This window comes from Takifugu rubripes, chromosome 1 (genome assembly GCF_901000725.2).
Source record: "Takifugu rubripes chromosome 1, fTakRub1.2, whole genome shotgun sequence".
Lineage (NCBI taxonomy): Eukaryota > Metazoa > Chordata > Actinopteri > Tetraodontiformes > Tetraodontidae > Takifugu > Takifugu rubripes.
In genome coordinates this window covers 16,609,205-16,636,764 of record NC_042285.1, presented here as the reverse complement: position 1 = coordinate 16,636,764, position 27,560 = coordinate 16,609,205, and the positions used below count along the sequence as shown (strand labels likewise).

Sequence of the window (27,560 nt, the reverse complement as noted above, 5' to 3'; positions counted from 1 at the left end):
TTTTGTGGAGTTAAGAGACAGCTTCTGTTTTTGTCTTGGATGCCGCTTGATAGATTTTGCCCTCATCAAAGAAGGGATTGCCCTTAATGGGCTCTGGCCCATTAAAAACCTCCTCTGCTACTGGGCGCTCCTTCCCATAATCACTCTCCTCACTTCTTGACCTCCACCTCTTCCCTTCCAACTTTCCTTTTCAGCTCCTCTCCTCACCCTAATCTTCTGATTTTTTTTTGCCCTGCATCTTCTTCCGTAAATCTTTTGCTCCATTCACCTTACAAGAACCCCCCTCTGTTGTTTGTGGGGGCTTGCCTGATAGCCATTACTGTTACACCCTATTACATCAGTAATGACTGACTGTGAGCTCTAATTAGAGACGTGCTAGGAGACCTGACTCCCCCCTTCCTGCCTTTCTGCAGAGCTGTTACTGTGACTCCCATTGCTGTGGCGACACCATTAGCACGGCACCTCTAAGAGTTGCAACTCCTGACTGTTAAAACCATTACATTCATTACAGACCAATCAGAGGGGAAGGTGTTATGGCTAATTGATAAGCTGAACAATGCATAAAATCTTGTCTCTAATTGCCCTGCGGGAAAAGGAGAAAGCACCCTGCGACAGAGAGAGACAGTGGGAGAAAATGAAAAAGGGAGAGAGCGAGCGTGTGGAGGCAGGTGGCGTGCTAATTTCAAAATCTGATATTTTTCCACTTGAATAATTTAGGCTTACAATATGTCTTCATCCAAAACGAGCTGTAGATTTTTCCCCCCATTCTTGAATAAAGGGATGATTCTTCTGGGTTTGTCATCTGTGATAAGATGATTATCTGAAAGGTCTGTGGCACATTGTGAAGAGAGTCTCGCCTTCACTGCTGGAGTAGGTAATCCTGGCTAATAGCATTATGGACACAGTGTTTTCCTAAAGCCCATGATTATCCACTGCTGTTTGCTCTGGGATTGACACTGGCCTCCCTGTTCTCTCTCTCTGTCTCTCTCTGTCTCTCTCTCTCCCTGCCTCTGTCTTACTCTGTTTTTCCCCTCACTTTCACACTTGTTCATGTCATCCTGTCTCTTACTCACCACTCCATCAAGTCCTTATCCTCTTCTCTTACAATTTACCATGAAGAAGATGAAAATAGAGCACAAGAAGCAACAAAAGAACAGATTGCTTATGTACAAGAGTGTCCTGGATTTAAAATGGTGTGTTGTGTTCTCCCCGTCAAAAAAAAAATCACCCTTTCTGTGCTGTTTACGTCCTGCTCTGAAACTCAATAAGAGCAGTGTCACATTGTCTTTTTCATCCTTGATGTCATCTGCTATTTTGAATATTATCAGCATAGATTGTCTAATTGTTCCTGCTGTTTTTTGCATTGGGATGGGCCTTTCTTTCATATATATCTAATTTAAGAGCCTTGACGTTTTTATGACAGCATCCTTATACAGAGTGGTTGTTGCTTCACACTGTTTGTGAGGCACAAATGTGTTTCTTGCTGTTATATGAAAGAGGTGAGTGTATTGTAGAAAAGTCCCGAAGTGAGCAAAGACCTTTTAGGTACTTGTCTGACTTGTTTTCTCGATGCTTTTAGCCCTGATATGCCTCCAATTTCCCCCACTGAGAGTTTCAGCTCCCTACTTTGGGCTTTTCCACTTTGTGTCAATCTCCTGCTCCTGTTGATTATGTATAGCACTTATTTGATGCAGGAATACGGCCGAATGACGAGGTTATCTACGCTGAATCACATAAAGTGTCAGAATGCAGTGTTGTCTGAGCTCTTGTGTATGTGGAGAATATAGAGGTGTTTAACAGTGAAGCAATATTTTAGTGCAAAGTAAAAAAAATAAAAAAAGGTTTTGTTACCCACCAGTCAGAAAATAGAGAAGTTGTCATGACTCGTCATATCTGGGATGAATGTTGTTGGATGACACCTCTTGAGCTGTGAAGGTCTCTTTTATAAATAAAGTGTCTTAATGAATCAATGCTCCTAAAACACCCAGAGTCAGAGCTCTCCCGTGTGTGTGTGTGTGTGTGTGCGTGTGTGTGTGTGTGAGTGAGGCTGTCAAAGCCACATGCTTTCAAGCTGTCATTAGTGCAGTATATACTAAATGTAATCACACACCGTGGACTTTAAGGTATGAGGCAATATTTGATGATTTGGGGACGATGTTGTTGTGTGTATGCCGAACATGAACGGCCTCAAAGTCAATATCGTCCCCCACCGATGCCCACAGCCCCTCCTCCCCTCCACCTGTCTTTGCATCTTTTCCTGTTGCTGCAGAGGCAATGGAAGTCAGTATCCAGGAGGAGGCGAAGGGGTTTGCTGGGCTCCTCCTCAAGTCCTCGCCCCTCCTCCCCGTATGCACCACAGCTGCCTTTTAGAACCCCGCCGCTGCAGCCCATTCATCCTGGAAAGCCAAAAAAAGTGGCTATTTATTAGAATACTTGTTTAGTATTGTTCTGCGCCACACAAAAGATGCTTCATTGTGTCAGAAGCAAGCCCCCTTTCGCAGAGAGAAACAATAACTTGGAATTGTATTTTGAGGGTGTATAATAAATGCCATTTCTTCTTGTCTCTGCCCCTCAGTGTTGAGTGGTGGGTTTGGGCACCCGACACAGACGGCCTTGGCACTTAGCGGCCAGATTGTAGTGGGAGTAGCGGTTTTACATGAAGCTTTGTAGGGTTTAGGACTGCTTTGGGAGCATGGAGGGGAAATCTGCCCACTTGGTCTGCAGTAGAGGGAGCGAGTTCGCCACGCGTAAGTTTGCTTCTGTCAATTCTGCACGGAGGGAAAGCAACCGGGTAGATCCTACATTTTGATCCTACATTCTGTGCGTGAAATCTTTTTCTCTCTTTATTTTTCAAGCAAAGATTATAGTTGATACGAAAATAGCAGGGTGAGGAGAATTACAGTCTTTACAATGAGATTCTTATCTGATCCGGGGAGCGTGCGTTCTGTGCAGTATGTTTCTGTAGATGTGAGCTTTCCTCTAATCAGGGAACGTAAGTGGACATCTTTTTGTTTTCATGTTGCTACCAGTTGCTCTGCCGCTGACCCGTTTTCAGTTTAAAATATACATTAATTTGTCTTTTATTCAGAAAAAAATATCTACTTCAAGGTTGAGTATTGGGAATGTTTTTTTCTGCTTGTCTATCATGATGCGTGTGGTGTTTTTGATTTGGAAGAGTTGTAATCAGTAAATCAGCTGCAGCTTAAATACAATTGCTTTTTCCCTAATCTGGCTCTGGTTCACCAGGTCACCTAGGGATCAAACTACCCAGAGCCCCTTACTCTGAGGAGTGTGCACGTACTATGACACGTGCAACCCACGCGCACACGTTTAGGTGAGCTGCACTGGGGAAAATGATCAGTATTTTGGGTCTGTGCCATTATGGGTTAGTTGAGATTGAAAAGGCAGTGCCGTGGAGATGTAGGATACAGTCCTTCATTTATTAATTTTTGGATGATGGGGCACTGAGAGTGTTCACTCTTGACCTTCTCAGTTGTGCACCATCATCGTGCATGTGGTCCACGCATTCTGTTACAGGGGGCGCGCACAAAAGGGCGTGGAGAATTGAAAATTTGTTTAGAAAGGGGGGGGGTTATGGAGCAGGTTGATGGAGAGAATATAACAACACATGATAATCCTCTGCAATAATAATAATAATAATAATAATAATAATAATAATATTAATAAAAATAAATGCATTTTTAAATTCAGTCAAACACTTCATTGTAATCTACTTTAACAATGTTTTAATTGCCTTTAAAATATTTGTTAATATTTTATTCATAATTAAAATGTGTACATTAATTAACCTAATTAATTAATTAATTAAATATACTTTTCAGTGGTGTAATGTTTATATTAAAATAAAATAAAATCAAAATCATGTTTTTTGCAGCATTATTTAGCAGGTTGTATGATACAATAAGCTAATGCTAGCTTGCGAATTTACAATTCATGCTGATTATCGTTTTGTATATTTTAAGCATCTGTCTTAATCATAAGGAATTTCCGTGTTCTCAAACGATGCCTGCAGTGGCACTCGGCTCTGCAACAGAGCTCTGCGTGGCATCATTATACTGTCATCCTTGACGGGCCTCAAGGCACATGGATCACTGAAAACGTTTTATTGACCATCCGGACCATCCGGATCCCGTTAACCCCTTTGCTGGAGACTCACGGATCCGTTCAGTGATCTCGCTCCCCAAGGCCCTAAACAAAGAGATACCTCAGACTAAGCTCCAATTAAAATAATAATGATAAAAAAAAAAAAAACAGCAAAGGACGACCGAGTAATTAAATCGTTAGTCACGCCGCAGGAAGTGGTATTTCGTTTTCCCTTTCAATTAGAGGTTGATTGGGCTTTTGAGGGGAGGTCAGCTGTGAAATCTGAATTACATATGCACGGAGCGCGAAACATACGCGCTAGGCGCGTGTTTAAAGAAAGCACGCAACTCTTAAATGTTTAACAAACTCAGCGCGACAGAGAAGTTTGCACGGACAGTTTTCCTTTTTCATCCGCGAGTACGCGCGAGGAGCCGTGCGTCACGGCCAGTAGACGGCGATAACGTCGTTTTTCCTCAGAAAATGTCGCCAATTTGACGTTCATACAGAGGATCCTGTTGGGACTCTCCTCTTAGGTCCCTTTTGTTGTATTGTAAATAGACTATTTACAAAAGTCTTTCACTTCATCTTTGAGGCAGGGTACATTCTCTCCCCCCACTCCTCGCTCTCGCTGCTGCTCTGACGCGTTCTGTCATGATATCTTCCAGACTTGGAGATTGATTTGATGCGCGTAAAATAACCCGGTAAATATGTGGAACTGCTTTTATTTTCCAACTTCAGGGCCATTTCGTTTCAGTCTTAGACTGAATTCCGCTTCTGCTGATAAATAGAATTGGAAGTATTTGCTTGTAAAAGTGCCCAAGAACATTTGATGAGACGTTTGCTGCACTTACTGACCTCTCCATCAGTAACGATTCACGGTTATTTTTGTTTTACTAAGGTCTCCGAGAGCGTGTTTGGAAATTTGAAATGCCTTGTGCTATTTGTGAGGCTGACGCTCCTTTCCGTCGCCTCCTCCTCCTCCTCCTCCTCCTCTTCCTCCGCCTTCTCCTACTAACCTCCCTCCTCCTCCAACGTGTTCTTCCTCTCCGGTCTTTTAGTCACCTGACCAAACGCCATGCAAATCATTCTGTTGCTGGAGCCCCATTGGCCGCTCCAGACTCATTTAACCGCTGTCAGAGCGCATCATATGGCCGCCGCCTTAACCAACTTCTCAACTCCGACAGGGAAAGTGCACGGCTCAAATGCATATTCTGTCTCAGTGGATGTGAACAGCCCGGGCGAAGACAGGGTGAAATACTGATTCAAGAACATTTACATCCACTCTGGATTATTTTCGTCTCGTCTGTTTGGGGTTAGTATATTTTGTAACCCTTGTGCGCACCCGATCCTTCACGCGCCTGGTCTAGCTTCAAATAGACTTTTTTTTCTCTCTGTTGGTGGCGAAGTTTAAAACCAGGTGAATGTATAACATGATGATGGAAACTGACCTCCATTCCCCAGGCCCCCAAACGAACACGAACACGGGGCAAACGGGGCCGAATAGCGGGTCCAAAGCAAATCAGGAGCGAGTGAAGAGACCGATGAACGCGTTCATGGTGTGGTCTCGGGGACAGCGGAGAAAGATGGCACAGGAGAATCCCAAAATGCACAACTCGGAGATCAGCAAAAGACTGGGCGCAGAGTGGAAGCTGATGTCCGAGGCTGAAAAGCGCCCTTTCATCGACGAGGCGAAGCGGTTGAGAGCCATGCACATGAAGGAGCATCCGGATTACAAGTACCGTCCAAGACGGAAGACCAAGTCGCTGCTGAAAAAGGACAAATATTCACTTGCCGGTGGACTGCTTTCTGGGCCCAGTGGGGGCGGTGGAGTTGGACTGGGAGTCGGAATGAGCTCGTCTGGGGTCGGACAGAGGTTAGAGAGCCCCGGGGGTCACGGAGGCTCCGCCGGTACGGGTTACGCGCACATGAACGGCTGGGCGAACGGTGCGTACTCGGGGCAGGTGGCTGCAGCCGCAGCGGCGGCTGCGATGATGCAGGAGGCTCAGCTAGCCTACAGCCAGCACCCGGGGAGCGGTGCGCACCACCACCACTCACACCACCATCACACGCACAACCCCCAGCCAATGCACCGCTACGACATGACAGCCCTCCAGTACAGCCCCATCTCAAACTCTCAGAGCTATATGAACGCTTCTCCGTCCGGCTACGGCGGAATCAGCTACACACAGCACCAGGGCTCCAGTGTGTCCTCCTCAGCTGCCATGGGGACGTTAGGGTCGCTGGTGAAGTCAGAGCCAAGTGTAAGCCCTCCCGTCAGCAGCACACACTCACGGGGTCCTTGCCCCGGAGACCTGAGAGAGATGATAAGCATGTATTTACCAACCGGAGAGCCGGGGGATCCGTCAATGCAAAGTAGACTCCATGCCTTGCCGCAACATTACCAGAGCGCCACGGCTGGAGTGAACGGGACAGTCCCGCTAACACACATTTAGAACTCACAGAGTAATTGAAAACTGCAAACGAACACATAACCAAATATTTACCTCTTTTCTAAATAACCCCGCTCCCGAGAACTACCTGCATTTTGTACAGAATGTTTATGATATTGTAAATGAAGGATAAATAGCATATTCATCTCGGCTTTTTTGAATAGCCACCAGTGGAATTATATAACAAATATGATGCTGAGATATTGGATATTGTGTTTCCATCATTTTGTCCATTATTCACTGTCTTAGTTGAAGGAAGCATCCGGTTCGAATGAGGGTTTGGTTCAATTGTCTCATATTTTGATGGGTTCTGTAAGTTATTTGAAATGAGATAACGTGTCATTAAGTGAAGGAAGTGCTTTTAAGCGTATAGAAAAGTCACATTCTTTAAACATTTGTTTTCACTTGCAGAAGCCTGTGTCCTAATTCTTGGAAATCATCTCTTTTTATTGTAACACTAATTATTGTAAATTGTGAATAATTTTAATATTTTAAAGGATGATGGGCAACTGCTGTTGTAACTGAATGCTTTTCTGCTGGTGAAAAGCTTCTGATATTGCAATGAAGAAGAATTGAATAAATTTCACAAGATGTTGCTTTGATTCTTAAGACAACGGTCTTAGATTGATTATTTAATATGTGCACAGGAGTGTTTCTTTTCTGTTGTTAAAGGCGCCAGAATGTCCGGGGGATGGGGGTGGGGGTGGGGTGGGGGGGTTGTTCGTCTTGTGGGAAAAATAGCCACCTGTTTAAATTTTGATGCCGTTGCTGCGCAGATCCCCCGAGCTTTTAAATATTGGAATTGATTGTGCGTAATTGTGCGTAAAAACCATCAGCCCGGAGGCCAAGGGACGATTTTGGCAAAGAGAGTTTGTCTAACATATGGAAACACAAATATAAAAAGAAACATACGATGTCAATTAATAGATTCATCATTTTTTAATGAGTGATGACCAACAAGTTGTAAAAGAAAACAAGTAACAAAATGCGCTAAAGTTTAGTACTTACATCTTATAGGTTCTTAATTTTGTTTTGCAGTGTTACAGAATTTAATGTCTAATATGGAAATATATAGAGAGGAAAGGCGATTATATAGTTCATTTAATTCATGAAATGATTTAATGGACTGCTATTTAATTGATTTTCAAATAGTCGACAAATTTTCAACAGTTGGATTAATTAAACCAAGATCAAAAAAATTGCAAAATCATGGAAAAAAACCACTTATTTGAACGCTTAAACGCAGACTTATTTTCAAATCGAAAATCTTTGATATTTCTTATAATAAAAAAAAAGATTTTTCAAGTAATTTTATTTTTTTTAGCTCATTGACTTGAAGATTGTTTGAATTACAAAGTAACTAACATTTAGTTGTTGTTATTATTATTCTCATCACCAGTTTAGTTACAAACATTCTGTAGTTATTTATGAATATACTCAATCTGCTGTAAACGCTGCGCTCGTCCTTAAAGCATTTATTTTTTAGAGAATATGTCCAAAGTAAATCTGATATCACAAAACATAGAATTTTTTTTCGGTCGCATGAAATAAACACTGATTATTAATCAACATAAAAAGTCAGTAGTTTTTAAATGAATAACAGCGAGATGGTCAGTTCAGATTTTTTTGATCGGTCACAAAGTTTTAAATTTCCACCAGAAAACTGAAACAATTAAAGTAAAGCCTGTAAATGTCTAGGATTCCCTCCACTCGACGCCGCCACTTTCGAACTTCCCCAAAACGCCTCGAACTTCCCCAAAACGAGATCTCCAGAACTGTGATATAGACTGAAGTTTTTCCACGGCCCATCAGGCACGATGACGGATGACAAGTTCAGAACTTTATGTCTGAGTTTAGAACTTGTGACTTTACCTTCATTACCATCATACTATCCAAACGCCGCGCGTTTGGTCTGTTAAGAAACAATCGAGTCTATCAGGTTATTATGCCTTTAATTAGAGCAGAATGCGGGAATCACGTAATTTTTGACAGGTCACAGCTGGGTTTGACGTGTACATTTTAATTGTCTGTAGGCTTCATATCTTGATGCAGGCCATACACATGCAAATGATTTAATTTCTGCCTACTTAACTATTTTTAAGAATCAATTAATCTGGAATACTTAAAGGGCCTATTTCACACACGTTACGTGGTATGTCAATTAAACCTGTTAGGCCTTGTAGCGGAGCGTGTCGTGTCGGCCTGATCGGTTGACAGAAATAAGAAGAACGTTGTCTGCAAATGAGTTTGAATTTCAAAGCCATCCCAAAGAAAGCACGTATGACGGCATCTCGACGCGCCGCGCAGCGCGCCCTGTGGCACGGAATGGCCTCATCCTGTATATGGAGTCTTATCTGTTGATGTGAAGAGATCCGGATTAAAACCGTGAAAGCGCGGAGAGGTGGAGCGCGTCACGGCGCATCGCCAGGCTAAAAAGGGAAGCGTTCTGGCAAATTTAACCCGAATAAATTACACCTTGAGGTGGTAAGGGGGGGGGGGTGGTAAGTGTAGGGTGTGCGTGTGTGTGTGTGTGTGTGTGTGTTTGTTTTGGCGTTCGTGTGCGCGCGTGCGCTTGAGCTAACCGGCCAATAAATCTTTCCACCGCGCGATACTCTTATCTTGTAGCCACCGATATATTCTGTGCGAGGAGGCCATCAGCTCCAGCACACTCGGCTGCTCGTAAAGCCCCGATCCCTTGCACTGCCTGTCCTAAATGGGGATAATTAGCGTCACTTTATCACGCCTCTGCATATTTTCTCCGCGCACCCCCCTCCTTTCCTAAAAAATTACCAAGCAGGCTGCTCTCGTCGTCCGCTCTGTCACAGAAGATTATGGAGACAGATTGCACAGAGCGAATGTGCCGGGCGAGATTAGCGCGAAATAGAGAAAGCAACTGGGCCAATGAATTCCTCGGAAGGGCCTTATCTGCAATTACACGTTGACATGTTTAACAATCTTGCTGCCTCTTAATCCTGCAGTGCTGCTGTATCTGCCCACAGCTACCGCGGCATGGCGGCGCGCAGACCTAATGTACCGAAACACAGCTGCGCCAGTGTCCTGAAAGTTGGAGGGAAACGTTCCTTTTTCCAACTTTCACCCATCGCTATTGTTTTTGTTTTTTTAAAATATATATATATATATATTGTGTATATATATTGTGTGTGTGTGTGTGCGTGTGTGTGTGTGTGTGCAATTAGTTTTGCTCAAAAACCACCTCAACTTTTCCGTCGATGAATTCACGCGATGAATCTGAATCACACTTCCAGGCCAACAACTAACCGTAAAGACTAGACTTATATTTCTCCGCTGTGCCCAGCTCTCACACTCCACACTACAACTACAGCCCGAGCCCCCACGCCTCCCCCCTCAACCTCCCCGGCGGCCTATATCGGCGTCTGTGTGGGAGTGATTGCGGGGCGCCACTGTAGGAATTTGGCAGCGGCCGCGCTTTGGAGAGCCGCCCCACGCTGAGCTCCATTCAGCGTCCAGCGCACTGTGAGGTTGGGAAGTTTCAGTCAGCCGTACAACTCAATAGCCCCCACAAAGGCGATTACAAGCCCTGGCGCATTCCTGCGGGGACCTGGGAGCGGCGCAGGTGTGAGGGGGACCGGAGTAACCCGCCAGAAGAGTGATAGACACGGGACAGTGCTGAGGCCACACAAATCCAACACTGGCGAGGAGATGGAGGGTAAAAAAACCTGAAAAGTTTGGGTCCTGCATTTAGGTTATAGGGGCCAAACTGCAAACGGAGAGAACATGAGAGGTTTGTGCAAAGACTCCCAGAATCAGACAAGAAAAAATCTCTAACTACAAAAAAGTCACAGTTTTTTTGGGAGTAGTTTTTAAATATATATACTTAACCACTAACAAAGTATATTCTAGCTCAAGAAAAGGAGTGTTGAAATTGTTTCTAGATGGCATTCATTATCAAGTTAAATTGAAACTCACCTCAGAGGCTAAAACAACTGAGTATCTCTGCAAATGGGGAGAAGAGACATCCAGATTGTGTGGAAGAAATCTGGAGGAAGCTGTGAAACAAAGAAATCAAATCAAGAATACAAAGCAATTCACAAAGAGAGTTTTTCAAGCATTGAAAGTTCTAGCTTCAAAGACACGTTAGGGTTAATTTCTTCCTTTATTCAGAAACCACTGCAGAGGGAAACTATCACTGGCTTAATGTTTTCAAAGTTTCTGACAATGCACTATGCAACTTTTTTCCCTAACTGAAAAGTAAATATGAATATATCTTATATAAGGAATATAAGTTAGTGTGTAAAAGCGGATTTGTCACTGTTGGGTCGTCCACTATCTCGGCCTCGGAAGCACGACCACCAGATCTATTAAACCAGTGAAACAATAGTTCTCTAAAAGCCTTGTTTCACAATCAAAATACATTTTTCCCATGCCAGGCAGCGTGATAATGATGCTTGGTGCAGGGCGAGAGAGGATTTCCTTCAAATAAAGTGGCACAAAGGAACCTCTTGTGTTTTATGACAGAATATAGGTTTGTGCAAATTTTGTCACTTAAATTCATTTTTGCAACAGCTATTAAGTGTGTGAACACAAAGCAAATCAAATGTGACAGAAATTCTAGATTCCATTTTGGACGATCGACATCTGAGAATAAATAACAAGAATCCCATTTTGGATTGATCCTGCTGTAAATGAAAAGCAACAATGCCATCTTTATGGCGCGGCGAAAATGCTGTTTTTGATATCGTATGATGTGCTTTTCAGTCATCCGCCTTGATTAGTCACTGCATTCATACTATTTTACTGAAGCTCATCAAATGCACAATTTAGACTAATATTTAGAATTCTTAAACAAGCAAACCAAGTAGCCTGCAAACCAGAAAATGGCATCAATAGACCTATATTATTTCCACAAACACAATGGCAGCATGTATATTTTATCATTAATCCTCACTAGAGCGATGACCGTCTTGATCACCAACTTAACATCATTGCAAAGAATAAGGGAGCCAAACAAAGAGCTTGCACGGTAAAGCTCTCCTCTGGGGTAATAACCACAATTTCCAAATATCTACTGCAATATGTTTGAACCATTTTTCAGATGAATCTGCAGTTTAAAGCAATGATTTATTTAGGATATGAAGCATTTTGTATTCAAGTGTGAGACTCGGCATGAAGAGACTGGAGGGAAGCTCACCACCTGGGCACTGTTATTACTTTCTTTCCTTTTCTTTATGAGTCTGGACTAAAAGCTGTATTTTAGCTGTGCAATTGTGCTGCTAATGTTACTATTTTGGTCAAAGGACCACCAGCATGGGACTATTTACCTGGTTCTGTCTCATTTTAATGAAACCATTTTAACAGCACAACTACTTAAGCTGCCTGATATAATCTAGAACTTGAGTTTCGATGTTAGCAGTTAGTGGACATATATCCCACCTTCTTTGGGTTTCTCTGCTCATAATTAAGCTCGCTATTTAAGTCAGTCATGATCAATTTTGCCTTCACTGACTGATCAGTCGACACTGTTATAGCAATGAAATCCTCTTTGCCTTACAGCAGGTTGGGAATGAAACACAATTAATCAAGTCAAGTTTATTTATGTGACAGGTTTTATACTGATTGAGTAGCACAAAGTGCCTCACGGGGGGACAACAAAGAAAACGCAAGAGCCGATCCTTCCCACCCCCACATACATGCACACAGAGATACAAATACACATGCACAAATCCATAAATACTCATAAACACAGAACCACCCATTCAACCCCATGCTTGCAGCAATTATCCCTCGAGAAACATAGTTGGGCACCGAGACCTGAGTTGAGGGAGAAGCCAGTGGGGGTGGGGGGGGGGGGGGTGATGGGGTGATGGGGGGTTGGTTGGGGGGGGGGGGGTGTTCAATCAATTGATCAATCGATGGAATGTCTTCCTGTGGAACTCAAGGGGAAAAATATTTGGATTTGATTAATGTCCCCTAACTTTCCGGGAGATGTAGACAGACATTTGCATTTGTGGCAGTTTTGGGTTTTTTTCAAATGTACTGATCAGCGTCAGAACCGTCTAATCTTATTCACATTATTTAGTCACTGGCTAACTGAGCATCATTTTCAATCTCACCGCAGTAGTCACATGATGACTGATCAAATTTTAGGGACCTCAGAATGTTAACAAAACTCAAGAGCTTGTTTATTTACTACTGGACCTTTGTGTTGAAATAATATTCCCTCTTAATCAGTGTGTTCCTGAAACATTTGGAAGTATTTAAAAAACCAGCACTGCCTGAGTTCTGATTTGGGTACATGGACTAAAGAAGAATTAGCTTGTTGTCGTGGGTAAACAAGCAAATTACTTCATCACATAAGCAAACTACAAAAAGCACTTGAATAGAGCAGACCCACCCAAGCAGGCCATTTCATATATCGTGAATTACACCTGTAGAATACTATAGAGGCAGTAGTAATCCAAGGTTGCATAACGTATAGGTTACTTTACGATCAAACATCTTGGTCTTCATCTTTGGAAGATGAATGGTCAAAGTCTCTCAAAAAGTAATCATCTCTTCAACGGACGATTATCAATGTCTCCCAAAAATGTAAAGAAAATGCATTCACATGGTTTTTTAAATTATATTGCGCTAAAAATCAAACTGACCATAATGTTATGATTGTGATATTAGATAGGATGCTCACAGAAGAATCACCAAGATTGTGCTTTTCAGCTCTTTTGTATCATGCTGATGAAGCACTTTATAGTGCAGATGAGTGGTGGCAAAGCTCGTACACGTGTTAGTAGCCTTGCTGGTTTTTCTGAATCAACTGGTTTGCTAGCATCATAACTGTAATGGAGCTGGCTGTACGCACAAACACACCTGCAGTGCTCTTCTATCGCTGGCCTGCACTCGTGCACACCCAGCAGATGCTGTAAAGGATTTCTGCTTCTTTGTGTCAGGTGATAATTCTTGGTGAGGCACAGACGAGGGTTAATGAGAGGTCAAAGTCTTTCAATAAGAAACAACCATTTTATGGTGCCTGCAGCCCACTGATAGCTGTTTGAACCGGCCGACCTCTGAACCCCGCTGGGTCAGGTGATCAGGATACCAGGTTGTTTAGATCAGGCGGATTGAAAAAAACTGAAGGATGCATATGTCACTGCCATGTGTTTGCAGGTTCCAGATAAATTGCTCTTAATGATTATAACCCTACTCAATTTGTTTCCGCAGCCATTAGATCGTTATCGCCGATCAGATGTTTAGACAAGAAGACATATTTTATTCATCTGTACTTTAATTGAACACCTGCTGACAGAAGAGTGAACATGTTCCCAATAAAGGAGCTTGGTCAGGTGCCACCCGAGGCTTCATGCTGGTGTAACAGTTTTCAAAATGCAGGCTGAGAACGCTGAAGTATTCTATGCATTCATGAGGGTTGTTGCATATATAGACTACAGTCAAGGTTATGGCGTTAAATATTACGGCAAGGAAAATTCGTCATCGAGCGTCAAAAATGAATATGATGGCTGAAAGGACCAACAATCACTGCACAAATGTGACACCATTGCGACACAACACTCGGACCAGTGGGACATTGGTGAAGTTCGAATAGGCTCCATCCTCACACTTCTGTGTTGGTGTGTTTTATTGTCAGCGGTATCACAGTATCAGTGAAGCAATTCATGTGGAAATGAGCCTCTTTGACTTGTAATATTCTTAAAAGGCGATATTTGTTTTTGATGTCCCCCTCTTTGTCTCTCTGTTGCAGCTGAGTGTCCACCATGGCCATGCGTCCGTGGACCTGGATCACTGCAGGGGCCTGTGATTAACCGATAGCACCTTGTCCTTCTGCTGGCAGCCCATCATTACGACCAACATTAGAATATAGGTTCTCGGGGTGAAAAGACCTTTCGGAAAATGTCAGCAACGTTCAAACCCCCAATTTTTCTCCATTTGCACTTTCCCCTGTGCTGCTACCCCTGTAATTATTCAACGCTGTCCCTCTATAGCAACATGCTCTTCTACTGTAAGTACAGAGTCGGCTCTCAAAGCGGAGATTTTATTTTTTTCCTAATGCAGCTTAACTGTAGATCAACCGTAGGTTTCAGTGAAAAAGAGCAGTATCTAGAACAGCTCCCCGTTCTTTTTCTCTTTCACCAGAGCCAGCGCCAGTGTCTTGATTCTCTGAGTCCCTCAGCTCACATGTTTATCCAAGAACCCGTTGCAGTTCCTAATTTGTAAAATCCGTCAAAAAGCCTGTAATGAATATTTTTCTACAGCCTTGATTTAATATGACGGGCCCAGTAAGAGTCCCGATGTTCTGTCCATGAGGAAAAGACGGTCAGAGACTGTAGTTTTTTTGTGATTTTACAGGTGGAAATCCAAACGCAGAACTGATAAAATGTCTGAATTATCTTTTCTGTGCTTGAATCTGATCGTTTTTTGTCAAATGTTCAAAAGTTTTTAATGACAAAGACTTGCGCTCGACTTGAAATGATACAGCAGCGTTTTACCATCCAAATTGGAAAGGCCCAGAGCCTGAAACCCAAGCAAGCAACAATGAAAGGAAGAACTCCCTTTCAGCTCGAAGAATCCTTGAGCGGGACCAGGCCTCCGTGGAGAGACCCTCCTGTCAGTGGCCATTCAGCAGCATTGTGTGTTGTATTTTTACCAATAGTTTCAGTGTTACTGATGAGTGCATGACTAAGAATAAAAATATGAACCTTATCTATTTTTCTATTGCAAGTAAATTAATACTTCAAACAGAAAATGGATGTTCATTTAAGGTGTAAAGGAGTCCTTGATAATTTGACTTTTGCCCCGTATTTGATTTATACAGATTTAGACAGTGATGTGTGTGACTGTAATGCTTGTATACAACAGTAATAGTGGAGCTTTGCGTTATTATTTATAATAAACTTTATTTTCCTTCACAAAGTTATTTGACTAAAATTAAAGTTCAACCCATATTAAAACAAATGGTTCTGCATCCTCTGTCATTGATTAAATCAGGTGCATGAAAAGCATCCACACATAGATAACAGCCACCTCGAGCAGTACGTGCTAACCTTGACCCTAACCCCAGCCTTGCACTCTAACCCCAGTTTGAACCCTAACCCCAGTTTGAACCCTAACCCCAGTTTTGTGCCCTAACCCCAGTTTTGTAGCCTAACCCCAGTTTTGAACTCTCACCCCAGTTTTGAACCCTAACCCCAGTTTTGAACTCTAACCCCAGTTTTGTACCCTAACCCCAACATCACAACTAACCCCAGAGCCCAACCTAAACCAATTCTAAACCATCAACTCTAAAACTGTGTTTCAAACCTCACACAGTCATTTAAAATTGTAGGGACCAGCCAAAATGTCCTAACTTTGCTAAAAGTATGCATATTTCGGTACTCGATATGTAGCAAGTACATGAACACACACACACACACACACACACACACACACACACACACACACACACACACACACACACACACACACACACACACACACACAGAATGTGTAGAGGGACCAGATAATGAGCATCTCAGGTGACTACATGCAGCGATTACCAGGATGCTCCTGTTGTATGAACTATATCACATAAATATAGGCTCCTGCTCATTACACGCAAGCACACGCACACACACACACACACACACACACACACACACACACACACACTCTCACACAGACACACACACACTCCTGAGAGATCCTTGGTTATCACACCCTTCCAGATTGTTCTGAACTACTTATGGAAAACACACACACATCTCAAGATGTGGCTACTCTTGCCAATATGAGCCCAGTGTTAAGAACAGTTGTGTTGTTGTCGTTGTCGTCATTTTTTTTTCTTTTTTAGCATCTCTAAATTCCTAGCGTTGCTAAGGTGCTTTGGGAGGGGATTAACAGCGCCTGGCACCGATGAGCAAGCCTTGCAGATTTCCAACCAGCAGGAAAAAGACAAAGAAAGAGGGGGAAAGAAGGAGGAAAAACAGCAGAGGGTTAGACAACAGGGAAATGGCAGGAACAGCTTGTGTAAACATGATGACTTGAGAGAGGTAAAGGAGGTAGAGATGAATGAAGGCTGGGAGACAGAAAGTGAGACTAAATAATATGCTTACTAAAGAAGATACCTCAACTTTCACACAGGCGAGACAGAGGAGACGTTCCTGTTTAATCACTCTCTGACCTTTTTCCTTCTTTTCCTGTCAGTCCACACTCTCAACACCCCTTCTCTTTACCTTTCTCATTCTCTTTTCATGTGATCTCTTATGTCCTCTCTGTTTCCTCCCAGCCCTTTATTTCCCCATGGGCAGCAGTTTCAGGTCCAGACACTTTTGTCTCTCTTTCTCGGTGTCAGAACTTCAAACAGCGCCAGCCAGCGTTCAGGCTGCGAGGTGCCCGGGGCGTCGTGGCTGAGCTGTCTCAGGTGTACCTCTCCTAGCGTGTCCTTGATGACACTGTCTCCCTTCCACCCATCTCCCTGCATTTAATGAGTGTACAGAGCAGTAGAGAGAGCTGAGGCGCTTTCACCGACTATTGACCCACTTCTAGGTACAGTACATCTGTTCCTGGTATCGACAGACCGGGGCTTTTAACACAGCTGAAAGTAAAAATAATTACACGTGAGCCACTTCAGAAGAATTTGGCCTGTGTTGATTTTTTTTTTCAGTCTTTAGATACTAAAAAGAGGGAAATCATGGTTGCCCATAAAGGAGAAGGAAAAAGTTCAAAATCCAAACTCCATTTCTAAGGTTTTAGTGAGAAATTCTGTCTCTTGGCTACGTTCTTAGCTTCTCTTCTGTTGTGGGGACAGTGCCCCTCTTGGACATGTTGGCCAATGTGTCTGGCTGTTGCAGACGCATCAGTCAGCAGCACCTTACCTTTTCATTCACAGTCCTTGACATTTAAATATGAGCCATATTTAATCATTTAAAAATGTATTCTTCATTTAATTTTAGATTTGCCTGAAATTTAAATGTCCTGATTTACAGAGACTTGATTGGCACTAAACCACAAGGATGGTTATTTATCTATTGTTCAACATTCGAGAGAGCAATTCACATATTTTGTGTGAATTTCTTCTTTACTGTGAAGCCACAGCTTGTGATTAGATCTAAAATAATACATTTAGTGCCTATTTCACAGCATAAAATGTTTTTTCTTCCCGAAAGCCTGCCAATACCCCTCACCTGCAAGAATTGCCTCCTTAACATACAAGAAAGCAGCCAACCTGTCATGCTGCACATTGAACTTCTTGCATAGAGGCATTAGATCCAATAACAATAATGCAAAAGATCATTTTCAGTGATTCGGGAAGCCTCTCCCAGCCGGGACTGTGAGGTGTGGAAGGGCAAAAGCTCTGGCAATTTTCAGGGCTGCCAGATCATTTCTGTGGGCGGCCTTGTACCGAAGGGAGGGTCACCAAGCTTTGAATTGTCTCCTTGGGCTCTGCGTCTCAGGTATAATGTAATATAATGCGGCCTGTTTGTGGAATACAAGGCACTTGACCAAGGGCCAGCTCTGCTCCTCCCTTCCCTCCCACCACTATCCATCCCCTACATGGGTCAAGTTACCCCTCAGCCTCCCAACCACTCCTCTTCCTTCACAGGAGAACTCGCAGGTAGTTTGTCTCAGTGTTGGTGTCCATGGATGTTTTAAAAGCATCTATGTCTCTATGTCAGCACTGGACCCAGACAGGTGTGTGTGACTCTGTTTGGGTTGGCAGCCAGGTTCCTGTAACAGTGCCCCTCTCGGCCGCGTTGGCTAATGTGACTGGCTTGGCTGAGACGCAGCGGCGGCTGTCTTTCAACCACTGATCCCTCAGAACTACTCATCTGATCAGGCTGAATCTGCGCTTCGCGGCTGCCAGGGTCACACAACCCAACCCCAGGGTCAACCAGCTAATTACAGACCCCCGTGGCCTCCCTCTCTGTCACCACTAAAAAGATGAGGAAGGTGTGGCAACAGTGCAAAGGAGCCTGGGAGTCAAACCAGAAAGGATATTGACTTATACCTCAAAGGTCAACAGTGAGCATGACTGAGCTCTGCAGCCTCTTCCTTCCTGAGAGCAGGGCTCTGGTTTGATCACACCACAGGTAGAGGAAGGAGCCTGGAGACCCTTGGGACCAGAGCTCTGTCAGTGTGTCTGAATTTATATATCAGGCTGCCACCAGCTTTATGTGCAAGGGCCGCCTGTGCCAGCTGCTTTCCCGTCTCCAAGATTCACCGTAATATTCCGCCTTTATCGCGACGCCACAGTGAGCCAGGCTGCACTGTCAGCCTGTAGTTTATGTTGATTTCCTCCAGCCTGACATTCAGGATTGACCACAGACTCAGCCAGACACCTCCACCTGTGGAAAAGTAATTATATCACTTACAATGGCTTTGGTAGGTCTTAAGAAAAGCAGTTAAGTGTCATAAAGTGTGCCAAAAAAACAACTTTTATATTATTGAAGCACAACCTATCCTGAAAAATCTCATTAATCTCTATTAATTTAAATATTTAATGAGAACATAATATCATACAATATATTTTTAGTATAGCATGCGTGGTGAAGCAAAGAAAGAACTGACGATGACATTTTTAAAGTTTTTTAAAAAAAACTCAAAATTACTGTGCTTAAAGCTTTGAACTTATTTTATAACACAGTTTGAAGGATGTGGCTTACTGAGTAACAACACTCACACAGTACTGTGCACACACACCCACACACACACGGGTTTGTACCACACTGTTAAGCTCCTGGTTCATTATCAGAACTGCAACGGCGAAATTAATCAGAACAGGGGACATTAATCACATGCATGAACAGCAGCATTCACACCTGTGACAATGCCATCTGATTTAAACGTGCCTCTCCAGGCTGCATTAATGATGCCATGAGGGGCCAGGCAGAGCAACCTCTCCACCATCACTGAAACAATAATACAATAACTATGCAGCAATTTTCTTACAATTAGGCATCGGGTGTACTGATGCACTTTACACAGGGGTCAGTGGGTGTTGAAGCAATTACAGCTTTTTCCTCACAGCTTGACCACTGTGGGTTTTCACCATAACCGGCAAAATTATGTTAGTCATGCTCACATTTTTAATATGGTCTTTTTTCCTCTCTCTCTCCCCCTCTTTTTTGAATTGTAGAACAACAAAGTTTAGATTTTTACAGGGTAAGCCTGCAGAGACCCCAGCATCGGTTATATGGTGTGAAACAGAGAAGAGCTTCGTGCAGATGGTGCATGTGTGGTTACACTGCCCTCTTTTGAGTGTATACAGCGTAGTGTATGCTGCAGCAGAGGGATGGATGATGGATGGATGGATGGATGGATGGATGGATGGATGGATGGATGGGTGGGTGGGTGGGTGGATGGATGGATGGATGGGTGGGTGGGTGGATGGGTGGATGGGTGGATGGATGGATGGATGGATGGATGGATGGATGGGTGGGTGGGTGGGTGGGTGGGTGGATGGATGGATGGGTGGGTGGGTGGGTGGATGGATGGATGGATGGATGGATGGATGGGTGGGTGGGTGGGTGGGTGGATGGATGGGTGGGTGGGTGGGTGGATGGGTGGATGGGTGGGTGGATGGATGGGTGGATGGATGGATGGATGGGTGGGTGGGTGGGTGGATGGATGGATGGGTGGATGGGTGGGTGGGTGGGTGGATGGATGGATGGATGGGTGGATGGGTGGGTGGATGGATGGATGGATGGATGGATGGGTGGGTGGGTGGGTGGGTGGGTGGATGGGTGGATGGGTGGATGGATGGATGGATGGATGGATGGATGGATGGATGGGTGGATGGGTGGATGGATGAATGGGTGGGTGGGTGGGTGGATGGATGGATGAATGGGTGGATGGATGGATGGATGAGTGGTTGGATGGTTGATGGGTGGATGGATGAGTGGTTGGATGGTTGATGGGTGGATGGATGAGTGGTTAGACGGACAGACAGACAGACAGACAGACAGACAGACAGACAGACAGACAGACAGACAGACAGACAGACAGACAGACAGACAGACAGACTATGCACAAAGATGAATTTGTGTCTGTCAAGCTTCTTTTCCATTTCTTTTGAATGGTAAAACATGAATAAATACCAAAGAACAGCAGAGCAGCCCATAAAAATAATTGAGGTGATATACAATGAACTTGTGAGTGGGCGGTCAAGCGCTTCCCTCAAACATGCTCAGCAGAGTGAGCGCTTACATCTGTTTAAAACCTGGTTTTCCCCTGCACCTCAGTGCTTCACTTATTGACACTCACTTTAATTTTGCTTACTTTCTAGTTTTAAATCAAAGAGCCGGTCCAGGAGTTCAGCACCACAGTGGTGCTGAGAATGAAAGTGGTGAACACGGTACCCCATTGAGCCATTCAGCTGCTAAGCTCAGCTTCTAGATCCAAAGATTGGATCTTTTTGTTTCAGATCTGTGACCTACTTTGCTCCTCTCTTGTCAAGGCTCGGCTGTGCTGTTCTCTGACCCCTGCAGCCTGACAGAACACTCTGATAAACTCATATCACACATCAGGAAACCAAAGACGACACTAATTAGCGCATGTCTATAGGACGATGGATAAATCATGAGGAGGGACAGATTGACAGTGAAAGCCAGTAGGACTTTATGAATGGTGCTGCTGGCCCCTCCTTTATTCCTGGGGCAGTAAAGACGATATTGCAAAGAGCCAAAATCTGTTTACGGCTCTTTTTTACGTCAGTCTTCAGTCAAATCTGAGTCACCTACCTGTGTTTGAGTCAGGCTTTTGTGCACGTGTTTGCCTTCATTACCACATAGCTATGATACCCTTTCCAAGCTCTGAGGTCTGAGTGTCTGCCAAACACACACTTCCTTGATGAACTGTGATTGCTGATAATTATAAAATAAAAATGACATAATTTGTGGTTGTTTTGGGCCAAAATCATTAAATTCTCTGGCGAACAATCCTTTGCTCTGATTTCTCCTGGTTTACGGGGTCTATCAGTCAGAGAAATATGCCCTATAAAAGGCGCAAAGGCAACACATATCTGCACAAACGCTCATCATTGAGTTTAGGTCTGAGTGAATGACTCCAGATTTGGTGTTAAATTAGAGCTGCGTGACCAGATGCTTCTGTCCCCCGCTGTCCGACATTTGAAAGGGTCCTTTCATTTGGACGTTTGAGAATGTCGACTCAGAAGACTTTCACGTTTTCTCACTTCCTTCCTGTCTCCTCCCCCCGTCCCCACCCCCATGGACCCGCAGACATGCACTTGACACCTCCCAAAGTCGACTCACCTGTCCAGGTATTCCACTAATCCAGGCCAAACACTGTCAGGTGGAGGGAAATCTATCCCAGGGTGGAGACGCAGGGTGATGAGGAGGGGGGATTGTGGTTCAGTAAGTCTAGCCGGTGGTAGGCTGGAGGAGGGAGGGAGTGGACCAGAGACAGGGGCAGCTAAAGGGGATCATATTCAGGCTCCTGGGGACAGGAGACTTGGCGTGGCATAGAACTGCCCACCCAACATCAACATTCTCAGGTTCCCTGCCTCAGATGGGCCAGATAATCACCCTCCCTCCACAGGGACCATCTGGGAGCAGGACAGGAGGGTGAAGGCCATATTTAATTTCCATAAAACATAAAATCACTCATCTGTTCTGGTTTGTCAGAGACACCCTTCCTCTTCCTCTCTCTCTCTGACAGCAGATGCACACAAAACATGAGTAAAACATGTGATCAGCAGAAAACGTCCTACAGGTGAGTCTGCTCCCAGCAAGGTGCTGCTGTTTGACTGACACCTCTTAGTCCTGGAGAGATCAGAGGAACGCCGCTGTCATTATTGCCAATGTGGTAACTGAGACAGTCCTAATCCCATAATAATCTGTCACTGCTCGTGCTGACCTCTCAAGAGTGAAGCACATACACGTTTTCATATGCAGTTTAAAAGAAAACCCGTCCTGGAATATCCCGCAGGCTGCTCCAGGCAAGAATCACCTCTCACATACACCGGATCAACTCTAAAATCTGATTAAAATGTCTAAAAACATACACAGAAATATGCAACCCCCGTATGCCGTGGTCGTCCTGGCAAATGTAAAGAAGGAATCGTCTGTTAGTCACAGACAAAGCAGAAAACAATCATGAGAAAAGAACCGTATGGTGCCCTCATGGCTCAAACTCTGCCATTAATGTGGAGTCCTGTGTGTTGTGTGTGTGTGTGTGTGTGTGTGTGGGAACATAAACGGTGCCTCGCTGTGAGGTTAACTGCAAACAGGAATATGTGTGTGCACGCGCGCACGTGTGTGTGTGTGTGTGCGCGCGTGTGTACTCTTGTATTTTCTATATAGTACAGAGTACAGAATCCATCATCCACTCATCACTGTCGATGGAGCGGTTGAAGATTTTCAGACGTTATGTTTTGCTGCCTGCAAACCAAACCTGCAGAATCCACACAGCACCTTTCTCTGATTAAAATAGATCATTCAAAAAAAGATATACATCAACCTAAAAAATAAGGTTGGAAAGGTATCGACAACCTAGAGAAAATGTCAAATTTCTTGCAAAATTATTATTATTGTTGCTGTTGTTGTGTATTATTAGTAGTATTAATATTAATGTTATTATTGTTTTTATTATGAATATTAACATTATTTTCAGATGTTTAGGTTTTCTCCTTGTAAAGACCCAGGAATAACATGCTTTCTATATTTCACTGTATCTATTTCTGCGATCATCATTCTGCACAAGTCTTTTCCAGCTCTTATACACGTGCATCCTCTTTACATTAAAAGGTGGTATCAGGTGCTCTTCATGGCTTTGTCTCACAGCTCTCTTTTATGTGTCTGGTCCACACAGGCGGTAGTCTGAAGTCTGAGTGCAGGAGCTCTCCGACGTTGCAGGATATCACTTTTTAAGCATTAATGTGATATATGTGTTTTTCCCGCTGCCATTAGGACTGGAGCCGTGCGCTGTGTATGCTAATGGTCCCCTCACACCTGCACTTACCAATTACTCCTGAGGAATGGAGCCAAGGCCCAGTTTGCACCCACCAGTATTACTATGAGTGATGGCAAAATGATTGAATGAGCCTTTCCTAATTAAAAAAAGGAGGGGGGGCAGGTTTTAGGAGGCATTTTAAAACAGAAGTAGAACAAACAACAGGTGAATTCATGGAGAGAAAGGGGGAGAGCGGGAGCGATGCAGAGGTTGATATTGCCCTAAAATGTGTGTTATTCACACTATTAAAGATTTTTAGCTTTTAGCTTTGCACTTCATTTGCAGCAGCTTGGCTCCAACAAAGAAATAACTTGAGTCTGTTCTTGGATGGGATGGAAAGATGTGAGATGAAATGAAAAAGGCCCAGAAGGATCTCTGTAGACATCTCTGCTCCTCACTCATCTGCACTGCTCACATTTAGAACTGATTTGCACCCCTTTATATCCCTGCTGTCAGCGCAGCTGAAGTGAGCCAGACCTTTCTTTTTTTCATCTTTACTCTCGTCTGTATCTGCAGCACACAGACAGAGCCAAGAGTGTTGATTAAAGGGAAAGTGAGTGAGTGAGTGAGTGAGTGAGTGAGTGAGGGAGTTAGCGAAACTGAGACAGAGAGAGAGAGATATGATACGTGATAGGAGTATTTTCTGCACATTGAGCTGCTGATAGTGTTTGTGTGTCACACAGATTACTGATCCTCATGGCTGCTGGGCTTCGTAACAAAAGCAGAAAATCAATCAGCTCCTTTAAGAGCAACATGACCTGCCCCTACAATTTACTTTAGTTTGGCACAGTTTATATTCAAGAATTCAAAAACACAGAGAACATACAGTGGAAAACAATCATGCTAAATTTATGATGAAATAGAGTCTTATCCTGCCATATAGGAACAGACCTTCCTTTGTCTAGTGTCTCTGATACCTGCAGGAGTAGAAAAAAACAGGTTAAATATATTAATCTGTAAGATTATCACAATCTGTAATCTGTAACATGGAGTTGGACGGAAACAAACACGTCTTGGTTCAGCTATCTTTCCATTACAAATTGTGTGTGCGTGTGTGCGTGTGTGCGTGTGTGTGTGTGTGTATACACACAGGAACACATATCATGGCCCTTACAGAGACATACCCATGGTAGCACCTGGTTAAACCTCTGGCAGGATTAGAGAGTTGTAGAAGTTGGTTACGGTTCACTTGCACCCCCCCCCCCCCCCCCCCCCCCCCCCAACACACACACACACACACACACACACACACACACACACACACACACACACACACACAGGCACAGACTACCTCGTCCAAACTGTTCTTCTTATTATACTCCTGCTTCTTGCATTGCTTTTCCTATCCATCGCCAATCCCCCTCTTTTTCTCTCTGCACACGTGCACGCATATGCATGCTGAATATGTTTGAAGGGTGATGAGGGGGGCATCAAATCTGCAGAGAAGCCTTGGCAGTGGCTCTTCTCCCTCTCGCTTCATTGCTTCGGTCCTTCCCAAAATCCTATTTCATGGTGCCAAGCATCCGCTCCCTGGGATCTCCACAGCTCCCATCTCCAGACGCAGGTTTAAGCCCCTCTCTTGGCACCCCGACTGGGCATGGAGAGAGAAGGCATGTGACATACACCAGCACTGCCAGGAACAACAAACACACCTATTATCTCTGCTCAGTGAGGGGCCTGAATCTTGCAGCGTGTGCAGAGCTTCACAATCTGCATTAGCTGCACCCGGTAACCTGTGACATGTGTTAGGAGGTCACGCACACACACCCACAATATTTACACATTATTTTATTATTGCCCAACAACCCTGTCAGCGACCATCGTCACAAATTGATTTATTTAAGTGACAACTAATTGAGTCGTTGCGGTAATTATCACCCTCTGCTAATTGATCCTGTCATCAAGTCAAAATTTTTCACAACCATGCAGGACTAATCAAAGCGTTCATTAGCTGCCCAATTACCCGAATCCACATCAACACAACATGTGGACACGCGTGAATATCAGAGGGGAATCATGTGTTTTGACACTTCTACCACTAGATGGCGCCAAATAATAAAATTTGAACCGTTAAGGTTCTTTGAAAATTGATTTAGTTTTTCAGTATCGAATCTTTAATCTTATCTTAAAATGTAATCTTCATATCACAGGACCTCTATCATGAAAGGTCCCGCAACTAAAGGTTGTGTACAGTAATATTAAACTATATTATGTTGCAGCATTTTAAAACCTAAATGAATAATTATAAATAATAAGACAGAAGCCATGTCTTGCAGCAATTTTCAAATCAAGCTCTTTTTCTTCTTCTTGGGTTAAACTGCGGTATCTGCATGACGTTACAGTCAATCGGCAATCATAAAGCAGCCTCTTCCATTTTTAAACCTGTTGAAATGGTTAGTTACATTTTTTCTCTTCCAACATCACATTCGAAGTAAATCCAGGCGACTGAAACCTCCTCAGTATGTGGATTTGATATTTTTGAAGCTAACCAGCTAGGGAAAAGGATTCAAATGAATCTTTCTGCATATATCCTGTATGCACTAGTGGAGGAAAGCTCTATAGTAGACAAGTAAATATAGTTGTGTAATTAGCACTTTCTCTATTTGGCAGCTCTGTTTCACGCAGCGGGACTGTGTTTGTTTGTGTTTGTGTGTGTGTGGGGGGGGGGGGGGGGGGGGGGGGGGGGGAGGGGGGGGGTAGCCCACTGGCCCATATGCTGTTTTCCCTGGCCCACAAAGAAGACTGAAGGAAAGAGCAAACAATGACCTAGTTCCTCCACACGGATGGACGGTCAGTCAGCTATGTAATTATCACAGTAACAGCAGTGGAAGCAACCACCTACGCCACAGACTGAACAGCAGTTTCAGCCCGATTCACATGTAAAGCTCAGGACAGCTGCTCTTGGGAAGGAACATGTGTTAAATCATGGCAGCTAACCCACTGAAGGACTTATGCGTAGTGCGTTATTCTTTAACCTGCAAAGAATCTGTAAATTGGAAGTGTTGGTGTTTCCTTCAGGGAATTGTAATGTACTTGTTCCAACTAGATATTATTAACTTACGTGTGTGGGAAAATGCTCCAGTAACTAACATTTCTGCTTAGTCTGGTGTTACAAAAAGTCTAAAGGGGATATGAAGCACTTCCATAAACACTAAGCATAACATGCATATACTAAATGGGAGAGAAAGGAAGCAGAGTGAGTAATCTTTCCATTGAGGCACAGCCATAATCAGCCACCGGTGCATGGGGTTCCTGAGGTACAGCTGCATAAAGCACCAGTAGGTCGGGCAGACAGAGCTATATCGTGTATGCATTATTGATAGTGACTGTGCTAATTGAAAGTCATAATGAAATGTCTGCAGTGCATATGGCGCCCTGCCACCATACAGCCACAGGCTGCTCCTACATGGGGATAAAGCTAATTTTAGATATCCTGCTGTTGGAGTTAAAGTCTGTCAGCAGTGCTACATCTTTTTTTCTCCTTGATGCATTCATAATTTTAAAAAAATCCATCCCTGATTTTATTTATACTTAAAACACACCAGCAGGACTTTAATTATAATGAAGCTAATAATATTTTTGAGATGTACTAATTTATTATGCTATATATTTACTATAACTGCAGACTAACAGCCAGACTAGCAGTACAACTCCCTCACTTATATAGTATATGTAAAAGTTGTCAAATTACTAGAATGATACAAATAATCAGAAGTAGAGGCAGTAGGTTATAACGTGTTCTTTGCATTTGTTGTTAGAACATAATAGCAAAGACTTGGGATAGTCATATCATTGATAACAATCAAAATATAATTGAAGTATTTCAGTTGCTGCTTGAAACATGTTAATATTTCTGTTGGAAGTGTATCTTTATGTGAAAAAACCTTGATATTACAGGTTCACCTCCTGTTGTTGCGTTATGTACACATTTTTATTGTAAAAAGTAAAGAGATCTCTAATGTTAATTAAACTGGTTTATTATTATTATTATTATTGTGACTATTGTTATTATTATTATTATTGTGATTCACATGTTTGGGCCAGGAGCTGAAGGGACACCAGTGCGCATGC

The 27,560-nt window shown here is 43.5% G+C and overlaps 1 protein-coding gene across 3 annotated transcripts in view; it reads left to right on the top strand.

Moving 5' to 3' along the window:
- sox1a (SRY-box transcription factor 1a) overlaps positions 1-15,492 on the top strand; it is a 62,424-nt gene extending 46,932 nt beyond the window's left edge. For 2 of the 3 annotated variants that reach the window (XR_003889935.1, XR_003889936.1), the window contains one exon: positions 14,287-15,492. Coding sequence is in view for 1 of the 3 variants with exons in the window: in XM_029843419.1 (XP_029699279.1) it covers positions 5,526-6,365; positions 14,287-14,343 (897 nt within the window). In the remaining 2 variants the exon portion in view is untranslated. Of the gene's footprint in view, positions 1-4,258; positions 6,366-14,286 lie in introns of those variants that run through there. The other variant, XM_029843419.1, reaches the window with a different exon arrangement.
- Positions 15,493-27,560: the final 12,068 nt, after the last annotated feature.